At 45.7% G+C, this 20783-nt stretch overlaps 1 protein-coding gene across 7 annotated transcripts in view; it reads left to right on the top strand.

The window, feature by feature from the left end:
* The window catches only part of NCKAP1L (NCK associated protein 1 like), a 103404-nt gene that overhangs the window by 37204 nt on the left and 45417 nt on the right, over positions 1 to 20783 (top strand). For 5 of the 7 annotated variants that reach the window (XR_013391732.1, XM_028721221.2, XM_028721225.2 and 2 more), the window contains 9 exons: positions 5877 to 5987; positions 7402 to 7494; positions 10157 to 10213; positions 13713 to 13855; positions 14772 to 14862; positions 17173 to 17310; positions 18424 to 18472; positions 18878 to 19034; positions 19793 to 19849. Coding sequence is in view for 6 of the 7 variants with exons in the window: in XM_028721221.2 (XP_028577054.2) it covers positions 5877 to 5987; positions 7402 to 7494; positions 10157 to 10213; positions 13713 to 13855; positions 14772 to 14862; positions 17173 to 17310; positions 18424 to 18472; positions 18878 to 19034; positions 19793 to 19849 (896 nt within the window). In the remaining variant the exon portion in view is untranslated. Of the gene's footprint in view, positions 1 to 237; positions 263 to 2811; positions 3129 to 5876; positions 5988 to 7401; positions 7495 to 10156; positions 10214 to 13712; positions 13856 to 14771; positions 14863 to 17172; positions 17311 to 18423; positions 18473 to 18877; positions 19035 to 19792; positions 19850 to 20783 lie in introns of those variants that run through there. The other 2 variants (XM_077923744.1, XM_028721220.2) reach the window with 2 other exon arrangements.

Here is a 20783-nt window from a genome sequence, read left to right as displayed (position 1 = left end):
GCGAGGCTTAATAAGTTAACTGTTTACAGTCGTACCTTGTTTTGCAGCCAGGATCTGTTCCGGAGCCCCGGCCGCTAGCCAAAAAGGACGCAGGGCAAAGCGCTGTGTCTGTGCACGTGCATGGAGCGGCTTGTGTGTCTGCACATGCGCAAAGCGCAATTTAGCGTGTTTGTGCATGTGTGAGCTGCAAACCCGGAAGTAACCTGGGTTTGCTGTGGACATTTGCTGGAATGGACGCTAGACAAGGCGGACGTTTGCAGAGGTATTACTGTATATCTGGACAGCTTTTCTGCTGTACTTTTTCTGGAGGGGCGGGGGGGGGGGGGAGAGATACAGTTGGTAGGCCTGGGCTGGAAGAGGCTTGCAGAAAGAGCAGGCTGAGGAGAAACAGGCTGGTGGAAAGCTGGAAAAGGGGAACCGAGGACTGGAGCAGAGAACGTCAGGACTCTTAAGTTCCAGGTAGAGACTTTATTGTTTGGAGAATGTCAGGCGAGCCCTGGGAAGAAGGGCCCGGAACCAGTGAACTAGTTGATTGGCAAGCACTTCAAGGTCTCGCCAAGGCCTTACTGATCCCTCTTACTAATTCCTCCTCCTCCACCACCCTTTGGATTTGCTTCTACATTCAGGTGCCTATTCTGTACAGTTAAGTGTCAGTGCAGTTGTTGGGACCCGGTGGGATTGGGAAGAGGTTGCCAGCCCTGAAGAGCCTTCAGCACTTGCCTCAAGTCCGAGTTGCACAGACATGCAACTGACTTGCACAATCGTTACACAAAGATCCCAAGACTTGCGGAGTATTCCGCTGACAAGGTTTGCACTTTCATTTTTACTGCTTCACACTTACTGGTAACTTAAATAGAAAACTATCTTTAGAAAGATTTTTCCTCCAAAAGCATTTTATTTTATTTTTTTAAAATCCGATTTAAATTTTAAAAAATCTATTTTTTAAAATTATTTTTACAAAATCATTGATTTTTATTCACCCTGGTTTGAAATGCCAGATGGAACCCGTTAGCTAATGTTTGTGACCGGGTGATAAAAGGCAATCTTTTATTGTTTCCTGTTTGACTAGTGTGTGTGGTGTAACGGAATTCATTAATTTATTTTTACATTTATATACCACCAAGGAGCTCAAGGTGGTGCACATGGTTCTCCTGGCTAGTTTATTCCCCCCCCCCCACTTGAATTTTAAAGGTGTGGCTTATATTTGGGTGTGGCTTATATTCGGGCCAATACGGTAAATAATAGCAACAACTGCCCACCCTTGAGTGCCTTGGAGGAAAGGTAAAGGTAAAGGTACCCCTGCCCGTACAGGCCAGTCGTGACCGACTCTAGGGTTGTGCGCTCATCTCACTTAAGAGGCCGGGAGCCGGCGCCGTCCGAAGACACTTCCGGGTCACGTGGCCAGCGTGACATCGCTGCTCTGGCGAGCCAGAGCCGCACACGGAAACACCGTTTACCTTCCCGCTATAAAGCGGTACCTATTTATCTACTTGCACTTAGGGGTGCTTTCGAACTGCTAGGTTGGCAGGCGCTGGGACCGAACGACGGGAGCTCACCCCGCTGCGGGGATTCGAACCGCCGACCTTACGATCAGCAAGTCCTAGGCACTGAGGTTTTACCCACAGCGCCACCCATGGAGGAAAGGTGGAATACATCTAAACGTAAAATGGTGTAACTCTCATAGTGAGTGCCCTTAACTACTTCCCAAAAAGGTGGTGTGTGTGTGTGTGTGTGTGTGTGTGTGTGTGTGTGTGTAAGAGCAGGGTAATTGCTGTTCTGTTTTTTTGTCTGGTGGTATTTAACAGCTACTCAATGGACAGAATTTCAGCAGCTTGTTGCAGGAACCCACCCCAATCATTTAGTTTGTACAAACTCAACACTCACACATGACATACACGATGTTTCTGTTATAAATTCATAGAAAATCACCCGTACATCCGATCTACACCGTTTCACTTTTATTTTGCTCCATGAAGGAAGGACTATCAAAAGGGGATGGTTTGAGCCAGCACGGCCACCATAATCCCTTGAGCGTACCAACATGTACGCAGGAGCCCTGCCTGGTTGGCATGCCAAGCTTGATGGTCCTAGACAGAAGACCATCAAGGACACAAAGAACTTGCATATGGGAGTGGATTCAAGGACAATGATCAGCTCTTCCCTCTGGGGCAGAAAACTGCCACCTCCCTTTGTCCTCTGGAAAGTACTCATGGGGAGGGGGAAAGGAGGAACCAGCCAGGTGACAAGATGCTCAGGTTACCTCCACAAACTCCTCCCGCAACCCCTCCTTTTTGTGATGTATCAGTGATGCAGTTGTGTAGTTTTAGGGGTGTAGTTTGGGGGATTAGCAACTAATAAAAGTTGGGGTCTTCTTTTGTTCTGGGCTTCCATCTTGTTCCACCTGGTGGCAGGTGGGAGTCCCGTCGCGACAGTCTTCAATAAAGACCAAGCCTACTTGCTGCTGTTTTGCTCTGGTATTCCTGGCTGGGGTCCTTGTTTTTTGTCCAAGGGAGCCCTCAGATTTCTCCGTTAACAAGCTTCACCTCCATAATTTTATTCGCTGTCCAGCTTGAAAAAGGCACCAGGAGAAAATAGGGTAGTTTTAATTTTACAATAGGTGTGGTTTGGCAGAAGCAGCAGAGTTAACTGTCTAGCAGTAAGAGGTCTGCTTCCACAGAACAAAACTAGCATGATCTGCAGATCTGCTTTGCAACAGAGCTGCTGTGCTTCTTAAGCGCTCCAGCCACAGGAAGTCTCAGCCCCAAAAGGGAAACAGCGTTCATCGCTTCTCAAGGGGGAAGTGTCAGGAGACAAGCTTGTGTGCAGCTGCCGGCCCCAGTGCGAAGGCAGCAACGCAGGCCCTCTGCAGCTTGTGTTGCTGGGTGTGGCCACTGCATGGCACCCAGATCTCTTGCCCCCCCCTTTAAATTTCCCCCTTGAAGAGATCACGGCACTGTATTGCGCCTCTAGTTTTGAGGTTTTGCTTCAAGTGAAGACTGAGAGGGCACTGAGAATTCAACAGGGAGATGTCTCTTCCCTCCGTGTATCAGCACAAGTTTGCGGAGAAGCTGACCATCCTCAATGAGAGGGGCAAGGGGGTCCTTGTTCGCATGTACAACATCAAGAAGGTAGGAGCTGATGTGACCAGTGGCAGGTCTTCGTGTTCTCTGCAGGGAAACGGATCTGTGCCCAACTTTGAGAAGGAAGTCATAGGGTCTAGTGGTTTGGAAAAGGGGTGGTGAGGTCCTCTGCCGTGCTCTGCTCTTGGCTTGGTGCAAGAGGAGAGAATGGCTCTTACAGCCATGGGTGCAGGTAGCTAGAGATCAGGGCTGCTAGTTACTTTTATTGGGTTGAGGAAGTCCTAGAAGCGGCAAGGCTTCATTGACTAGTAGACACAGCTCCTATTTTGATCCCAGTTGTGAAAGCATGATGCTCACCCCCCAACAAATATGAACTGGGAAAGGTCCAAGGAAGAGTTCATGGCTCTTCAGTCAACTGCTGATGCCTTCTTAGAAGCAGCTGGCAGTGGATCTAGTGGGTTAATGGAGGAAACTAGGGATTCTTGCATACTGCTGCTCTGAAAGAAAATACTTTTTTTCTGGATCTGCAATTGGTCCCAATTTTCTCTAGCTCCCAGTCCTACTTCCTGGCTTTCATCGGTGCTAATCAAGCCGTTTCTTCAACTCCCAGCAGAAAGAGTTTTCTTTATTTGTTCAGCCAATTCCTTCCTCTCTTCAAGACTCATTTTTTACCAGCACAAACCTTTCCTGAGCCACCTTAGTGTTCACATATCTACTGCAACCTTGGGTGCTCCTGACTATCCCCCTTTGTCCATCTCCTGTCTGCCCATCTTTGTCTTGTCCTTCGAATACATATCACCAGCAGTTGGAGTGGCAGCTGCTCCGTATCTGTGATCTTGATCACTGTTGCATTAATGCTGTAGAAAGGTTCAGCAGGCAGAGGAAGATGTGGGAGCAGATATAAATTGCATATGTCTGCCCTCCTCCCTTCTGTGGAGCTCAGGGAAGCTTACATTTTATCATCACAACAAGAGGTAGGTTAGACCTGTGTGTGTGAGAAACTGGCCCAAAGTCATGCAGTGATCTTCATGGGGCTTTGAACCCAGGTGTGCTAATCTAACTTTTTGAACTGAGCCATTTGTTTGGCTCCCCTTTATCTTGTCTCAGTAGAAGGCCTGAAAAGACGTAAACAGATCTTCCACTAGCTGAAACCTTGGAGCTATTCTAAGCATTTTAGCAGGCAAGGAGATACCACACGCATGTGGTTCCTCTTCCTCTTGCATGTGAGTGTTGGCTGAGGACTCTCTGAAGCTTCCTCTTTCTGTAGGGGCAACAGCAGATCCGATCACAGCTTACAACAGAATTGTCTTGTTGGCGGCACCTCCTTTCCCCTTCCGGTTTTGATCATGATCTCTACTGCAAACTGTTGCAAGTTCCACCACATGTACATCACTTGCATTTTACCTTAGTGAGTGATTTGAGCTTGCTATCTGATTACTGTGGATGGGCCTGTGGTTTATTATTTAAAGTGCCTCTTGAATTAGAATCTTGGATTTGACAAAACAATGTTATTTTCTTAAATGGCTGTGAATGGTCCTTTGAATGGGTGGTTCACTGACAAGGTTGGGATGGTATGATCCGAGAGGTGAATGCTTGACCTTGGCAGATTCAGTATGACAGTGACTAGCTAAGCTGCTATTACTATTACTACTACAGAGTGAGTTGAGAGTTGACTGTATGGCTGTATGCTCTGTATGGTTTGTATGGGATTTGGAGTCTCTGTGGGGATCTGATGTGTGGTTATAGATCTGCTGATTTGTAGGAGTGCCTGTTGTTTACCTCCACTTATTAATAAAGTGACTGTCGCTATTGGTTATGATCTTGCCATATTAAATATCTGGTCTTATTAGAGGAAAGGGAAATGGGTACAGCTTTTAACACAGCTGCTCATAGGATAATAATCCGTAATTGGAAAAAATGTGTCAGCTGGAAGATTGGACATGAATGCCGACCCTTCTTACATGCAAAGAGCTAGAAATCCCAAACCAACATCATGAAAGCAATGATCAACCAGTCAGATTGAATCAAATTGAATTCTCTTCCTACAACTATGTTTCCTAAAGTGGTTTAACAATCTCTTCCCAGGGAACACAGGGGATTATAGCTGTGTAAGGAGAAAAGGGGTCTCCCAACAACTCTAAGCTTCTTAACAAACTGCTTTCCAGGATTCTTCCAGTGTGGTGTAGTGGTTAAGAGCGGTAGTCACATAATCTGGGTAACCGGGTTCGCGTCTCCGCTCCTCCACATGCAGCTGCTGGGTGACCTTGGGCCAGTCATACTTCTTTGAAGTCTCTCAGCCCCACTCACCTCACAGAGCGTTTGTTGTGGGGGAGGAAGGGAAAGGAGAATGTTAGCTGCTTTGAGACTCTTTAAAGGGAGTGAAAGGCGGGATATCAAATCCAAACTCTTTTTCTTCTTCTTCTTTGCAGGAAGCCATGACTGCTTCAAGTGGCATGATGCTGCTTTAACTGTGCTGTGCAGATGGGGCCTTGCTTAAGTTTAGTGAAGTCAGAAATTAGATATTCTGGGAGACTGCAGTGTTCACGGGTGGCGTCCAACTTTTGTAACATCCCCCTTGCTCTGCTGTTATGCTTATAGGCAGGTCCTATTGGCACCAAAAGGCACTCTGTGTGTATGTGTTGCAACTGCAGTAGGGTAAAGGGTTAAACTTTCTTCTCCCTGGATGCTGTATTCCTGATGAACAGTGCTACCCGCTTCCCCTAGAAATTAAATAGAGCAGCACAATTGGCATTGCACGTTGCTCAGTTCTGAGTGCAGCTTTGTTGACTTTTGCAGACATGTATGGATTCCCGGACCAAGCCAAGCTTCTTCACCGAGAAGACCATGGAATCCTCTATCAAATACATCAACAAGAAGTTTCCCAACTTGGACACACGGAGCGGCACGGTGAGACCCCATGTCAGAGCTGGAGTGGGGAGTTGGAGGGATTGTGCTCTCTGGGAACAGAAAGTGGCCATTGCTATTCTCCTGGCTTAAACAAGAGTAACTTTTGCATGAGAAGAACTGCTGCCATCCTGGGTGTATTCTAGGGGCTGAGTCAGGAGGCATTTTCTTGATGGCCCCAAATTCCAATTACATTATATTAACTAGGACAGAGCATAGGTAGAAATATGTTCTATCCCTGAGTAGGAGGAAGCTGACTTTTACTGAGCCACACCACCAACCCATTTATTTAGCCTAGTATTGTCCGTGCGGACTGGCAGCAGCTGCGCAGGATTTCAGGTAGTGGCTTTTAACAACCCTATCTTGAAATGCAGAGAATTGAAACTGGGAGCTTCTGCATACAAAGTACGGTATGTGTTTGACCATGGAGCTCCAGCCCTTCATAATCCACATGAACGTATGAATCTAGTCAAGGGCTCTTTTCCAATTGGTCTCCAAGGAGACCTTTCCTTTTCTAGCCCTGATACCTCCTGAGGTCCTTTCAGCTGGAGCTGGCAAGGGCTGAACATAGGACTTTTTCCTTGTAAACATGTGTGCTATCACTATATCTCCCTGTACATATTGGGGAAGGCCTAGATGATATTAATTGCTCTTCAGGAACGAAAAGTTTGTAGCTGGATGAGTTCATCAGTCTCTTTAAAAAAGAGACTTTAAAAAAACAGATAAATGGTAAGTGTCAAGCAGGGGAGGAAGGACTTGGGCCACTCCTCCCAGTGATGTGGAGATGCCAGGTAGCCATTGTGTATTTGTTCCAGTCTGGAAAAACTTGGCGCTGTTGCCCTGTGGCCTGGAAGCAAGTTGTGAAGTAAGGCCTAAAACCATGCAAGCTTATTCTGAATTCATTCTTCCTGTGTTCAGTGGAGCTTATTGCCTAGTAATTGTGTTCAGGATTGTGGTGTCTAACATACAAAAGATAATAATTAGCTGTCATGTGACACTAAAAAAATTGAACAGAAGGAGTAAGCCTAAATGTAGCCAGAGTGTGACTAAAATGAATCCAGTAGTTTTCAGATCAAGTATTTCACCTGAATTGTTGGTGTTTCATTTTTGTTTTGTGGTCAATTGCTTTTGTCACTTGAGTTACCTGTATATCTGGACATGGAGCCTTAATAAAACTCAAGAAATATATTTTGTTTTTGCAAAAATCCTGCTGAAATTAAAAGAAATACAAGCTTATTTCTTTAAAACGATGGCAGGGGAAAAAAACACCAAGATCAGGGGCCAGATCGATAGCTTTAGGGAGTCCATTCCCTAGCAAGGGAGCCACTACTGAAAAAGCTCTGCTCTGTTTCCCAGAGGAATGAGGTTGCTGGTGATCAGTCATACTTGTCCATGCTTTGTTCGCTTTTCTTTACAGCAACATTTGGGACCAGTATACAAGGAGAAAGCAGATATTTTCCGGGCACTCAATTCCTATTATCAAACCTTTGTGGATGTAATGGAATTCCGGGTGAGTGTTAGTAGGGATTTCAGATGTTGCTTTTGAGGCTGATATTGGTTTGCTCTGGTCTGACTCGAAAAGCCTTCTACCTTTTTGAAAGAGGAGAGCAGTTGTTCTGTAGTTTTTCTTGACCTCTTTGTGTGAATGACAGGGGTGACTGCAACTGTTGAGTGCTAAGCCTTTGTGGAGTCTTTACTAGGCCAGAAGTCTTCTCCTTGCATATAATAACTTGGCTGACCAGATGAAAAAGAAGACCAGACTCCTACACTTTTAATAGCTGTGCAAAAGTGGTCATTTCAGCTGATGGGTAAGTTATAATAAAGTGAAATAATAGTCATAATGCCAAAAAGGTCATCAGAGCATTTCCTACTTTGGCATTGCAGAATTTGGGACATGGCTGTTGTCAGAGCGAGTGGTTTCTGCATTATTACATTCTTATTCTTATTTATTATCATCATCACATTTGTATCTTACTACATTTATATCTCACCTTTCCTCCAAGGAGATCAAGGTGGGGTACCTTGTTCTCCTCCTCCCCATTTTATCCTTACAACCTACCCTGTGGGGTAGGTTAGGCTGAGAGACAGTGGCTGGCGAAGGTTACCCAGTGAGCTTCACAACTGAATCCTGGTCTCATGTCTCAGCCCAGCCCTCTAACTGCTATGCCACACTATCTCTAGCTGGATTTTAACTTGGACACTTTATTTATTTTTATATTAGCAGTCTCATACTTGCTATTGCTTGGGAATTCTAAGAAACCAAAAAAACCATGCAGATTTTAAATCAGTGGCTAAAATCAGTGCAGTTTTGAAAGGTTCAGTTGCCATCTTGATTTAAAATGGCATCCAGTTGCCTCCAAACATAAATGAAAATCTGTTCCTTGATCCCAAGAACCATCGTGCAAAACAACTTTCCAAAATATATAGTAGATACAGTATTTTATCCAGTTCTCCTTCCAAATACATTTTTTCCCCCAGTCCTTCCTCACAATAACACTGGAATGTAGGCTAGGCATGATTACCCAGTTAGACCAATCAAGAGGTGGGTGGGGTGGAGGCACAGCAGGCAATGTAAAACCTGTTCAGAATAAAACCAGAAAACAGATTCTAGTGTACAAAAATAGAATTAAAATGAAAAAGCAGTCACATCTGTGGACAGAGGACATTTGCTAAATAAGCAAAGATAGCAGCCAAATAAATAATCCTGACACATTTGTGCTTAATAAGAAAGCCAGCCTCTCAAGAATGGAAGCAACAATTTTTTAAAAAAGAAAGATGAAGTGTTCATGCCTGTTTTAATGCTACACAGAGTTTACAGTTGAATTCATAATCAGGTAGATCTTTAATGTCCAAGGACAGAAACACAAACATCTGTCAGTGTCATCAGCAGCTTGAGCAAAATCTGAGATGATTCATACAGTTTTGTGGGGGCATGGAGTGGGGAAAGGTAAATGGTTTCATGCTGGGTTGATCTTTGCAACCAGACTGTTTTAAATTGGTGTGGGTGGCTGTTGTATAAAACTGGAGGTTGGCTTTTGCTGCCCAACTCCCCAAAGGACTCTGAGTCCCCTATATCAGTTAGAGAAGAATGGATGGAAACAGGATCCAGTGAAAGCAAGGCAGATCTTTATTTTCCTCTTGCAACAGGGTCCCACCCCCCTCCTTCTCTTTGTGAGAGCCAGTGTGGTGTAGTGGTTAAGAGCGGTAGTCTCGTAATCTGGGGTTCCGGGTTCCCGTCTCCGCTCTTCCACCTGCAGTTGCTGGGTGACCTTGGGCCAGTCACACTTCTTTGAAGTCTCTCAGCCCCACTCACCTCACAGAGCGTTTGTTGTGGGGGAGGAAGGGAAAGGAGAATGTTAGCCGCTTTGAGACTCCTTAAAGGGAGTGAAAGGCGGGATATCAAATCCAAACTCTTCTCATTCTTCTTCTTCCTTCCAAGGAGGTGAGAGAGCCCAAGAACAAAGTGTGCAGGAACCTTGAAAGACTTCAGACATTTCCCAACCCCTTAGCCAAAGAAGACCCTAAAAGCACTATACATACATCACAGAAATTTGAGAGTGTGGGTTCTCCTGTCTGCCAAGATACAGTACCTGATAATGTTTTACTGATTGTATTACCTGGGCAGTCTGGCCTTTCTACCTTAGTTCTTGAATCCTGGTCATAAGCCCACCCTATCCATACATCAAATATGCCCTTAAGACAGGATTTGTAAGTGAAAGAACTACTGGGAAAGGTGTCACCAAGTTATTTCCTTCTGTAGAGGAAATTATTTATAGTCATTAGGAGAACCAAGATGGCCTTTTCGATTATTCTGTGTGCTAAAATAATGTGTACTTTTCTCAGGAAATATTTCCTACATTTTGAAGGGTAAAGGATTGGTTTTATGTGAAGTGTGTGTCTGCTATGTGTGTGTCCCCTAAAATTTTATAATGGCGACCTTGGGCCAGTCAGTCTCTCTCTTTCTCTCTCCTCCCACCCTCTCTCTCTCTGAGTTTAATTCACCTCACTGAGTTGCTGTAGTAATGTGGGGAGGGGAAGAACAAAGTACAGCCCCTTGCAGGAAAGGTGGGCTATAAATGCAATAATAAAAATGAATGATATGCAGCAATGGAGTGTGCGGAGTCCAGTTCTCTACCCCAATAGCTTCATTAATGCTAATATTTCTTCTTTAGGACCATGTCTATGAGCTGCTGAACACTATGGACGCCAGCCTGTGCCACTTTGACATTGTGAGTATCTTTTGAATAAAGTATGGATGTGTTGGCTTCTGAGAATTAAAGGCAGATGGGCATTACTTTTAGTTTAATGCAGAGAGGGTATGCAACTGTGGACATTATGCCTTATATTTTTATCTTGATGCTGGGCCATTGGCAGCTTAGAAAGTCAGTTGGGGCTTCCGGTTCCTGTCTGCCTTAATGGAGTTACCTCCCATGACAACGGGAGATCGTTGGCAAAGGTTGATCAAGGATGATTGAGGATAATTATCCCTGGAAATTCCCCTCAGGGATGGTGGGAACGGGCTACACTCACAGATCATCCCAGTACCTGGCTCCCGCTCTGGCATAGAATGCGGCAGGGAAGCACTGAGTGCAAAAGCACTTCGCCTCATGGTAACCCTCCAACAACGCCATTAAGAGCAGAGGTTCTTCTGTTCATTAAAGATTATTTGGGATTAATGTACAGACGTGTGCTGGAAATGATGGGACAAGATCAAAAACTGCCGAATTGAAACAGCTACAAGGTTGTAAAGATATGAATTGGAAAGAAGACTTCATTCAATCTAAAAAACAGTATGTGGAGTGGGGGGGGGGGAGCCAACGGCTTCATTATAAATCCTTTGTTACATAAATGACTTGGCAAACCCCCTGAGAATGCAAAAAATAAATAAATTCATATAGCAGGTGAAGATGAAGGGAGACAGGAGTACAGATATGGATTACAATAACAAACTGAACTGTGTGAGGAAAACATAATAGTATGGAATAATTTTTAAAAGACTTGGAATCTCTATGAAGTAAATTTTTATTTTTCCCCTGGTTGAGGGGAGGACGGATTGGACTTTGAGGACTTGCCAAGGCTTTGGCGGGGTGCTAGATCACTCTTCTAGCAGAACTCTTCAGCAGAACATGTGAAAAGGATCTAGGAGTCTCGGTTGACCACAAACTTGACATGAGCCAACAGTGTGACGCGGCAGCTAAAAAAGCCAATGCAATTCTGGGCTGCATCAATAGGAGTATAGCATCTAGATCAAGGGAAGTAATAGTGCCACTGTATTCTGCTCTGGTCAGACCTCACCTAGAGTACTGTGTCCAGTTCTGGGCACCACAGTTCAAGAAGGACACTGACAAACTGGAACGTGTCCAGAGGAGGGCAACCAAAATGGTCAAAGGCCTGGAAACGATGCCTTATGAGGAACGACTAAGGGAGCTGGGCATGTTTAGCCTGGAGAAGAGGAGGTTAAGGGGTGATATGATAGCCATGTTCAAATATATAAAAGGATGTCATATAGAGGAGGGAGAAAGGTTGTTTTCTGCTGCTCCAGAGAAGCGGACACGGAGCAATGGATCCAAACTACAAGAAAGAAGATTCCACCTAAACATTAGGAAGAACTTCCTGACAGTAAGAGCTGTTCGACAGTGGAATTTGCTGCCAAGGAGTGTGGTGGAGTCTCCGTCTTTGGAGGTCTTTAAGCAGAGGCTTGACAACCATATGTCAGGAGTGCTCTGATGGTGTTTCCTGCTTGGCAGGGGGTTGGACTCGATGGCCCTTGTGGTCTCTTCCAACTCTATGATTCTATGATTCTACAATAAATTATAGCTAATTTCTTCAGCTGGACGGAGAAGAGAGAACTTGGAGGCTTGCCAGGGATTTGGCAGGGTGCCAGGCGACTCCCCTCCTGGGACTGGAAGTAATGGCGATGGAATTTTGCAGCTGCAATCAGAGGGGCTGGAGAACAAAAGAGGAGAGATCTATCTGAGTGACACCAAGTCAACAGTGCCACAAGGCACGACAGAGGTTGGGAATAACCAAGATGGACATATTATTTGACAAAGACATAAAGGAACAGTGGATTAAGATTAATACCTCACACAGGAAGAAGAAAGGAGAACTTGACTAGCGAACTTATAAATTACCGTACTAAATGTGTTAATATGAACTGAAGTTAAAACATTGTAGCTGTGGTATAAGGGATTTTATCAGGACTGGATTGTAATTGGATTGAGCAATAGTGTGTAAGCAGAATTAAAGGGAACTAGTAGACCTTGAAGTCCAGCATGCGGGGAGCCACCTAAATGTTATAATTGGCCATGTGATTGATTTGTATTTGAATTGTAATTGTATTTTGGTATTGATATTATAAGGCTTATATTGGATTTTTGCAATTCAAAATTAATAAAAATTATTTTAAAAAAGAAAAAAAGTCAGCCGGGTGGCAATAAGGCTGAGCAAAGTCTTATCAGAGCCTAGAAGGAAGTTAGAGCCCTTTTCCTGAGTGACTTACCACAAGGGGCAGCCAAGCATGGATCCTTAAATTCCCGGCTCTAGCTCTGGACAGGAAGTGAATGTCCTCAGTATGTGGAGAGGAAAATGGAACCTTTCTTGCCATTCCTTTTCCTGATGAAAACCCCACTTCCTGAAAGCTGCTGTTGGACTTCGTAGGGAAGCTGCTATAGCTGCAAATGGACCACAATTCAAACTTTTTGGCTATTGACAGTTTGCTAACTGAACTGTCAGTATGATTCATCTAACACATGAATGCTTGAGGAACTGTGTCTTCTTTCCATGAATCATAGGTTTGGAAGGGCTGGGCAAGGAGATGAATAAATGTTCTCTAGTACATTTTTTAAAAATGTCCAAGTAAGGAGATTTTCATTTCGTTATCTCTCAAGTCTGTTGCTGAACTGATCTTGCAGCATAGAAGTTTCCCTTCTAGACTTAGCAGAGCTCCACCTTTCCCTTTCATCTAGTCTTGCACTCATTGGGAGGGATTGATCTCCTCTTCCTTCTGCCATTAAAAGAAAAGTATTTTGAATTGCCTGTTCATCACAACTAACTAACTTTTGTAGCCCTCAAAGCAGCACTTAATTCATCAGCCGGAAGCAAGAATCCACCTAGTGCCTGTTTAGTGCTAACCATAGTTTGCCCCAGTGTCTGAACTGGCAAATTATGGCTTAGTGTTTTTCCTCTGGAACAGAATTGGAAACTAGAATTTAAATGCATTTTTTTTCTGGCAGTGGAAGGCAAATACTAATTGTGGTTGACACTTGGTACATTGTGGCAAACTATGGCTACTGCTAAAACAGGAAAGTAAGAGAGAAGCTGCGTGTCAGAGAGGAGGGGGGTTCATGCAGCCTTTAGGCTCATTCACAATCCTCCAACATGGCTTGGAGACTCACACAAAGTGAGCCATTGTCTAAGACAGGGAATGAGGAACGCCTTACAATCCCATCACAATCTGCTTAGATAAGGGATGGGGAGCCTGTGAACTTCCAGGTGTTGTTGAGACTATAACTCCACATTGCCAGTAGCTGGGAATGATGGGAATTATAGTCCCGATAACATCTTGAGAGCCACAGGTCCACCATTCCTTATCTGAGCAGATTGTGCTGAGATTCTAAGAAAAGTGCTGCTGCCAGGAGTCAGAATCTGCCCAGAGTTGATGAAGATGTCAGTACATTTCCCTTTTTATCAGATAAATAAAACTAATTTTTTTCTTTCCTTCTGCAGCATCTAAACTATGACTTCACCAAGAATTACCTCGACCTGATTGTCACCTACGCATCTGCCATCTTACTCCTTTCTCGTATCGATGACCGCAAAGCCCTGATTGGCCTGTACCAGTGTACCCATGAGATGATCCATGGATCAGGGTCAGTGTCCATATATTCCACTCCCTTGGCCCAATAGTGCATTCCTGATGCCTATAGCAATCCCTAACAGGTGGATGTCTGGCCTTCTCTTGACAAGTATTGAGGAGGAGGTAACACTTCCCCCACCCCAACAGCTATTTTGCTATTGTATGCTATTATAGTTAAAAGACCATTCCTAACTTTTAACCTAAATATGCCATCTGTAGCTGAAACCATTTTCTCAAAGATATGGGCCTTTCCAGATGTTCTGTTGTTGTTTGGCTTTTGTGGGAGAGTCAAATGCAAATTATTTCTTTTATTCTGTATTAGTATTGTTTTTGCTTTGTAAAGTGTTATGGGAGCTTTGGTTGAAGAGCCGCTAATAAAGAATGTAAATAAACAAATCACTCCCCCAACACCACTCCTATGCCCCCCAAGTTAGCCCATCTATTGAAAGGTAATTGCATTAAACACCAGTATTTTGATATGGAAAACACAGTTCCTCCTCCTGCTTTCCTCCTTAGCAAGAGGATTGCATGGAATGTCCTTGTGCAAATGTCACAGATACCTGTGACACCGCTGTTGGTGGTGACCCACACATTTCATTCTGCCATGCATTCACCCTTTTGAGAAATTTTTTTGAGAAAAAAGCAGTGAAATAGGCCAACCCCACCCCATCATCCTCTCATCATCACAGCATGAGAATCCCTTCTCCTGCAAGGCCACCCTCCCACACTTTTGGAGACCAGATGTTACATTCTCCTGTGTTTTGTGTTGTTGCCTGGATTGGCCCAATAAGGTTCTCTGGAGCCCAGGGCTTCTGTCATTGGAGCACTCTTGTCATGCTCTTGCAGTGAAATGGGTGGGCAGTGTCAGTGATGGAGGAGGGCTTCTGTTGCTGGCAAACACCTCTGACTCATTCTTTATCTGGCTATAGTGATGCCAGTTTCCCTCGGTTGGGTCAGATGATACTGGAGTACGAGAATCCCTTGCGCAAGCTGATGGAAGAGTTTGGGCCCCATACCAAGGTGAGATTAAAATAAAGAATGAAGTGGGAGGCTTGGGAGGCACCAAAGGAGAGTGTATGAGGACAGTGTGGTGCCCACAGGCCTGGCATTGGGGTCTCAGCATTAGACTCTATCTCCATTAACTTCTTAGCACATCCAGATTCACATTATGATTTTGTAACATGCATTCTTCCTGCGTGTGTTGCTGTGTTCTCAAGAATGGGAGTGTTTGTTTTTATGCAGTATCATTAAGCTGCTTTGTCCTGAATCAGACCAGTGGCTCATCTAGTCTTGTCAAATTGTAGAGTCTGACTGGCAGTGGCTCTCCAACATCTTGGAGATCTTTCCCAGTGCTTGGTCCTTTTGTTAGAGATGTGAGGAATTGAACATACAAGGTGTGACTGGAAAGTTCGAAGAGTGGTCACAGAAATTGGACAGCAAGAAATATTTGAACATACAGTTGGCATCGGAAACCCACGAAATGCTCACAATTGTGTACGGAGATGAAGCTGTAACTCAAAAGCCAGTGTATGAGTGGTATGAGTGGTTTAAGCGTTTCCATGAAGGGAGGCAACTATTGAAGATGACCCTTGGTCTGGCAGATGGTTGATGAGCAGAACGACGGCAAATGTCGACAGAGTTCGTGAGTTATTGAAGTGGGATCAGCATTTGTCCATCCGAATGGTGATGGAAGAATTGCATATTCTGTGTGAAATGGTTACTGAGTTGTCCCACCCTCCATATTCTCCCCATCTGGCCCTGTCAGATTTCTTTCTTTTTCCAAATCTGAAATCTGCTCTGAAAGGGCACATATTTTCCAACATTTCACATGTCCCAGCTGCTGTGAAAAGGGAGCTGAAAGCAGTACGAAAAGAGGACTTATCCAGAAGTTTCTAACAGTTCTACGAATGTTGTCAATGATGCATTGTATCAGAGGGGGCCTACTTTGAAGGCCTGTAAGGTAGGGACGCGGGTGGCGCTGTGGGTAAAACCTCAGTGCCTAGGACTTGCTGATCGTAAGGTCGGCGGTTCGAATCTCCGCGGCGGGGTGAGCTCCCGTCGTTCGGTCCCAGCTCCTGCCCACCTAGCAGTTTGAAAGCACCCCTAAGTGCAAGTAGATAAATAGGTACCGCTTTATAGCGGGAAGGTAACGGCGTTTCCGTGTGCCGCGCTGGTCTGGCTCACCAGCTGCAGCTTCGTCACGCTGGCCACGTGACCTGGAAGTGTCTTTGGACGGCTCCGGCTCCCGGCCTCTTAAGTGAGATGAGCACGCAACCCTAGAGTCGGACACGACTGGCCCGTACGGGCAGGGGTACCTTTACCTTGTAAGGTATGTATGTTTGAATATTTCTCGCTGTCCGATTTCTGTGACCATTCACCAAACTTTCTGGTCACACCTTGTAGAATCATAGAATGGTAGAGTTGGAAGGAATCTATTCCAAACCCCTGCAATGCAGGATCTCAACTAAAGCACCCATGACAAATGGCCATCCAACCTCTGCTTAAAAATCCCCAAGGAAGGAGAGCCCCCCACCTCAGAACCTGAGAACCGATGTGTGCAAAGCATGTGCTGTACCTCTGAATTGTGGTTCCCTGGAGGTGAATGTGATTCTATAGTTGGTTGGAGAGAATGAACATTCTTTGCTCCAATTTCTCATGGTGTTGGCTGAAAGTAGCCCAATTACAATTCTTATTGTGAGCTTCTTCCCTTTTCTTTTGCTGCTTCACAAGTGTATACAAATAACATTTTGAGAAATGTGTGGGGAGTTTTGGTGGCAGCCGTGACTGGAACAGGAAGTAAAAAAGAGGGAAGCAGGTAAACTGCAAAACCAGAAAAGCTAATAATCAAGTCATCCACACGCTGGAGGGGGCGGGGCGGGGTAGAGAAGGGATAGGGGAGGAAGGAGGACAAATTTATTCAGCTTTTGAACAAACACTGGATGATCCCAAATCAAGCAGGAGTTAGGTGAATGTGTCTGTGTTGCAGAATTGGTCAATCCAGTTAAAATTTTCGATTAATATTTGGATGATAGTTTGCCATCTGTGGGTAGAGTACAAGTTGAGGAAAACACATAAGTGTGGGGCACTTGTAGGGGAGAAGTAGTGGGTGACCTGAGCTGTGGGGGAAATTCCTCCAGGGGAGCATTTGCAAGAGAGAAAAAGCAAGTATGGGAAGATTTAAGTGCTCCTCCCACCTGCTTGATGCTTCTTCATGCCATGTGTGCCAAGGGTAACATGTAGTTCTGCTTTCTTCTCTCTCTCTCTCTCTCTCTCTCTCTCTGTCTCTCTGCGTTTTGTCATTTCCTGCTGCTAACAGAGTTCTCTTTCCAGGCTGTGAGCAATGCACTTCTTTCGCTGCACTTCCTCTTCGCCCGTAGAAACCACTCAGCTGATCAGTGGCGAAGTGACCAACTCTTCAGTCTGATCAGCAACCCCGCGAACATGCTAGCTCCTGCCAGTTCAGACACGGTGAGCGTGTCCGTGTATAGAGACAGTGACACTTTTGCTACCTCTCCAGCACAGCCCAAACTCAGGCTTTCTGGAGCATCTTAAAATCAGAGGCCTGCATTTTGGATCAGCAGTGCTGCCTTTTACAGAGCTCATATATGCAGGCTCTGCCCTCTTGTAGATGTTTCTTGAGTTTCAACGGACTTCAGTGAGATAAGTCACTGTTTCCCAGCATGCAGTGCAAGCTGATTGTGATGTCATTGAGGCTATAATGCTGACAAGTTCTGTTACTATTGGCAGTTGAGCTAGAGCAGGGATGCGGAACCAGTTTGATGGCAGTGCTTTGTGGGCAGCCTGTGGGGTGGGGGTGAGCACATGCCACCCAGGCGCACCAAGTGATTTTCAATGAAGGGGCTGGGCCCCTCAGAGTTCTGCAGCAGCCGTGCACACACACTGTGGGGTGTGCTCATGTCACAGGAGTAAGCCGCAGCGTGTCCCCACGACACATCACCACTTGTGCAGGCTGCAGGAGGGCACTGGTGTCAAGTGTGCATGTTGCAGGGTGCGCTGATGTTGCATGGCCCTGGCCCTCTCAGTCACGGCCACGGCCCCCTCAATCATGATGCCACCAGAGGGTGAGGCCACAGAGACAGAAAAGAGAGCAGGGTAATGGATGGGAATCTTCAGTTTGTACAGTGGGCTGCTTTCCACCTATAGACAAGTTAAGGTTCTATGTGGGCAAGCAAGAGGTATTACCATGGTTCCGGGCACCTTGAAAAAGGCCCGAAGCAGGGCCAGTGAAGGGGGTGACCTAGAGAGAAGGGGTTTGGCCTTGGGAAGAGATATGGCTTGGGGAGAGACCCAGAGGCTGCAAAAAGGGAGTCTGGAGTGCTGCAGGCCTGAGTTTCCCCTGCCCCTAAGCAAGAGAGTGAACTGCTGCAGCAGACTGTGATGCTGGCTGTTCTACCAAGTGGTTCCCATGTGCACCCAGTGAGGCCTTGCTACTCCAGACCTCGTAGAAAATTATGCTGCACACATTAAAAAACCTTAGTAGAGGCACTGAGTGTTTAGGAAGGAAGATGATGATACCAGATTTCTGTAGGCAGAAAACTCATATTTCTTTCCTGTTCCCAGATGGCCTGTGAATACCTTTCTCTGGAGGTTCTTGAGCGATGGATTGTGAGTAAGTCGCCATGTTGTTCTTTGCTGATCTGGTAGGCTGGGGAGGATCCAGGCTGGATGGTCAACCTGGAACCTTGACTCAGTATAGCAAGAAATCTTATCCAGAGCTGGATAATCATAGCCAAAAGGTGCAGAAATTGTCCAAGATCATCTTCGTTGGCCGCAGTGGGCATAGGCAGACATATGCTTGCGCTCTGGGTTCCCCACCCCCTGCCTCACAAACTTAGCACCCAGGTAAATTCTAGGGCAAGAAAGGCTATGGTTTGTAATGCCCTTGCTTGATCTGCACAATTCATTTTGCTCCTGGAAGTGGGTGGCAGGGAGGGGCTAGCTGCTGTACGGAGCAGGGAGGGTCGGTGTCCATTCCTTCCTTATCCTTGCCTTTGACCATCTTCTACCCCTGCAGTTGGGTTCTTGCTGTGCCACAGCTGCCTGGGCTCTACCCAAAGCTGTCTGGATCTGTGGCGGGCAGCTCTCCGTGGCTCTCTCTACATTGCTCTAGTACGGGATGAAGTGCTTTCTATTCACAAAGTGGCAGAGGAGGCCTTCAGCAGCATCAAAGGGTAAGAGACCTGTAGAGGTGAGATAGACCCACAGGCACATTTTGGCATGTTTGAATCCCCTCTTTTACACTAATGTTAGAAGCCCAGGAGTGGTACAGTTGTGAAGACTATGACTGGGAAGACCTGGATCCAAATTCCCATTTGACTATGAAGCTCACTTGGGTGAGGCTTGGGTAAATTTCCAACTCTTAGACTAACCTACCTCACAGGGTTGTTGTGAGGATAAAATGGAGGTGAGGGTTGATGAAGGGCTGTGCATACCACCTTGAGCTCCTTGGAGGAAATGTGCTTATGAGTGGGAGCGTCCTCCTGTTTTGTATTTGTTCACCCTCTGTATACATGAAACTGCCATCCATTGAGTCACACCTTCGGTCCTTCACGGCCAGTACTGCTGATTGTGACTGGCAGTTGCTGTCCAGAGAGTCAAATGCAGGCCTTTCCCATACTTTCTTCCTGACATCTTTATCTGCAAATGCCCTGGATTGAACTTGTGACCTTCTGCATGTACAGTATGTTCTCTGCTCCTGAGCTGTAGCTTGTCCTGGAAAAACATCACAAGAGACAAGAAAGCTTTGGTGTAGCCATTTTAAAGTGAAGGGGTTGCCAGTGTGCCACTGGATTTTAAAAATCATTCAATTTTTTAGAAAACTTGTCCATGCACAAAGTTGGCTTTGCTTGGATGGACGAAGCAACAGAACACTACATAATGTTTTGGAGGGGTTTGGCTGTGATCTCAGTGTCTCTCTCTCTCTGCACAGTTATGGAAAACGCATAGCTGATATCAAAGAATGCAAAGAGCACGCTGTAGCAAACAGGTAGGAATGACCCTTTGCTTTCTTGCTCATTGCTTTGTCTGCCGTGTTACTGCCTAAGTCTGCACTTTGTCTGCTCCAGGGTTTTCCTAGTAGATAACCAGATCTCTTCTGCTTAATACTTTGCCTCACTAGCTTTACCTTTCATTTCATGTCTGAAATTTGCTTCCCAGCCCCATTTGACCGATGTCCCCATCATCCCCATTTCTTCATTGTATTCCACCAGCTGCCCTTTGTTACTGAAGTTGCCACCTTTTGCCTTATAAACTACCATAGATGTCCTCCGTTAAGACTGTGGTCCTGTATATCAGGGGTTACTAACCTTTTTTGGCATCTCGCTGCTTTCAATTGCCATGGGCAACCTTCTGGGTGGGGGAGCAGGCCAGGGGCAGGGGTGGCTAAAACTTTGTGTATCCATCCCACACGCTCAGGCACACACAGACACTTGCCCTCATCAGCTATCTGTGCAAAGAAGCTGTTAAGACACAAGCTCCCTCTCTGCTCACCTCACCCAGTGATGGGTCTAGTGGCCAGGAAGGGGACAGTTTGACTCTCCATTGGAAAAACTGAACTTTGCCCACCCTCTAGCTGTGTCTGCTTTGTTATATATGTTTCTGCCACCACTACCAAAATCAATCGGTTCTTGGAGGGCTTGTAAAATCTGCTTGGAGGACTGGATCCGACTTCCAAAACAGGGGTTAGCCACCACTGTCATATGCACTTGCTCCCACTTTGAAGCCCCACTGAAGTTAGTAGGACTAATTCCTGAATAGACGTGTAAAGGATTGCACCATAAATCTCCTTTGGAGAAGGGGGAAAGGTAGCCCCACTTTTCTGCAGCTCCTCCTGCATGTTCCCTCTGAGGTCCTGCCATCCACCTGCTCCCTCATCTATTGCACAGCACATCTAGGAGTCTGCCCAGCCTGAGCATTTGGTG

Source organism: Podarcis muralis, chromosome 2, assembly GCF_964188315.1.
Source record: "Podarcis muralis chromosome 2, rPodMur119.hap1.1, whole genome shotgun sequence".
Lineage (NCBI taxonomy): Eukaryota > Metazoa > Chordata > Lepidosauria > Squamata > Lacertidae > Podarcis > Podarcis muralis.
Note: the sequence above shows the minus strand (reverse complement) of the source record. Positions and strands in the feature narration are given on the sequence as shown.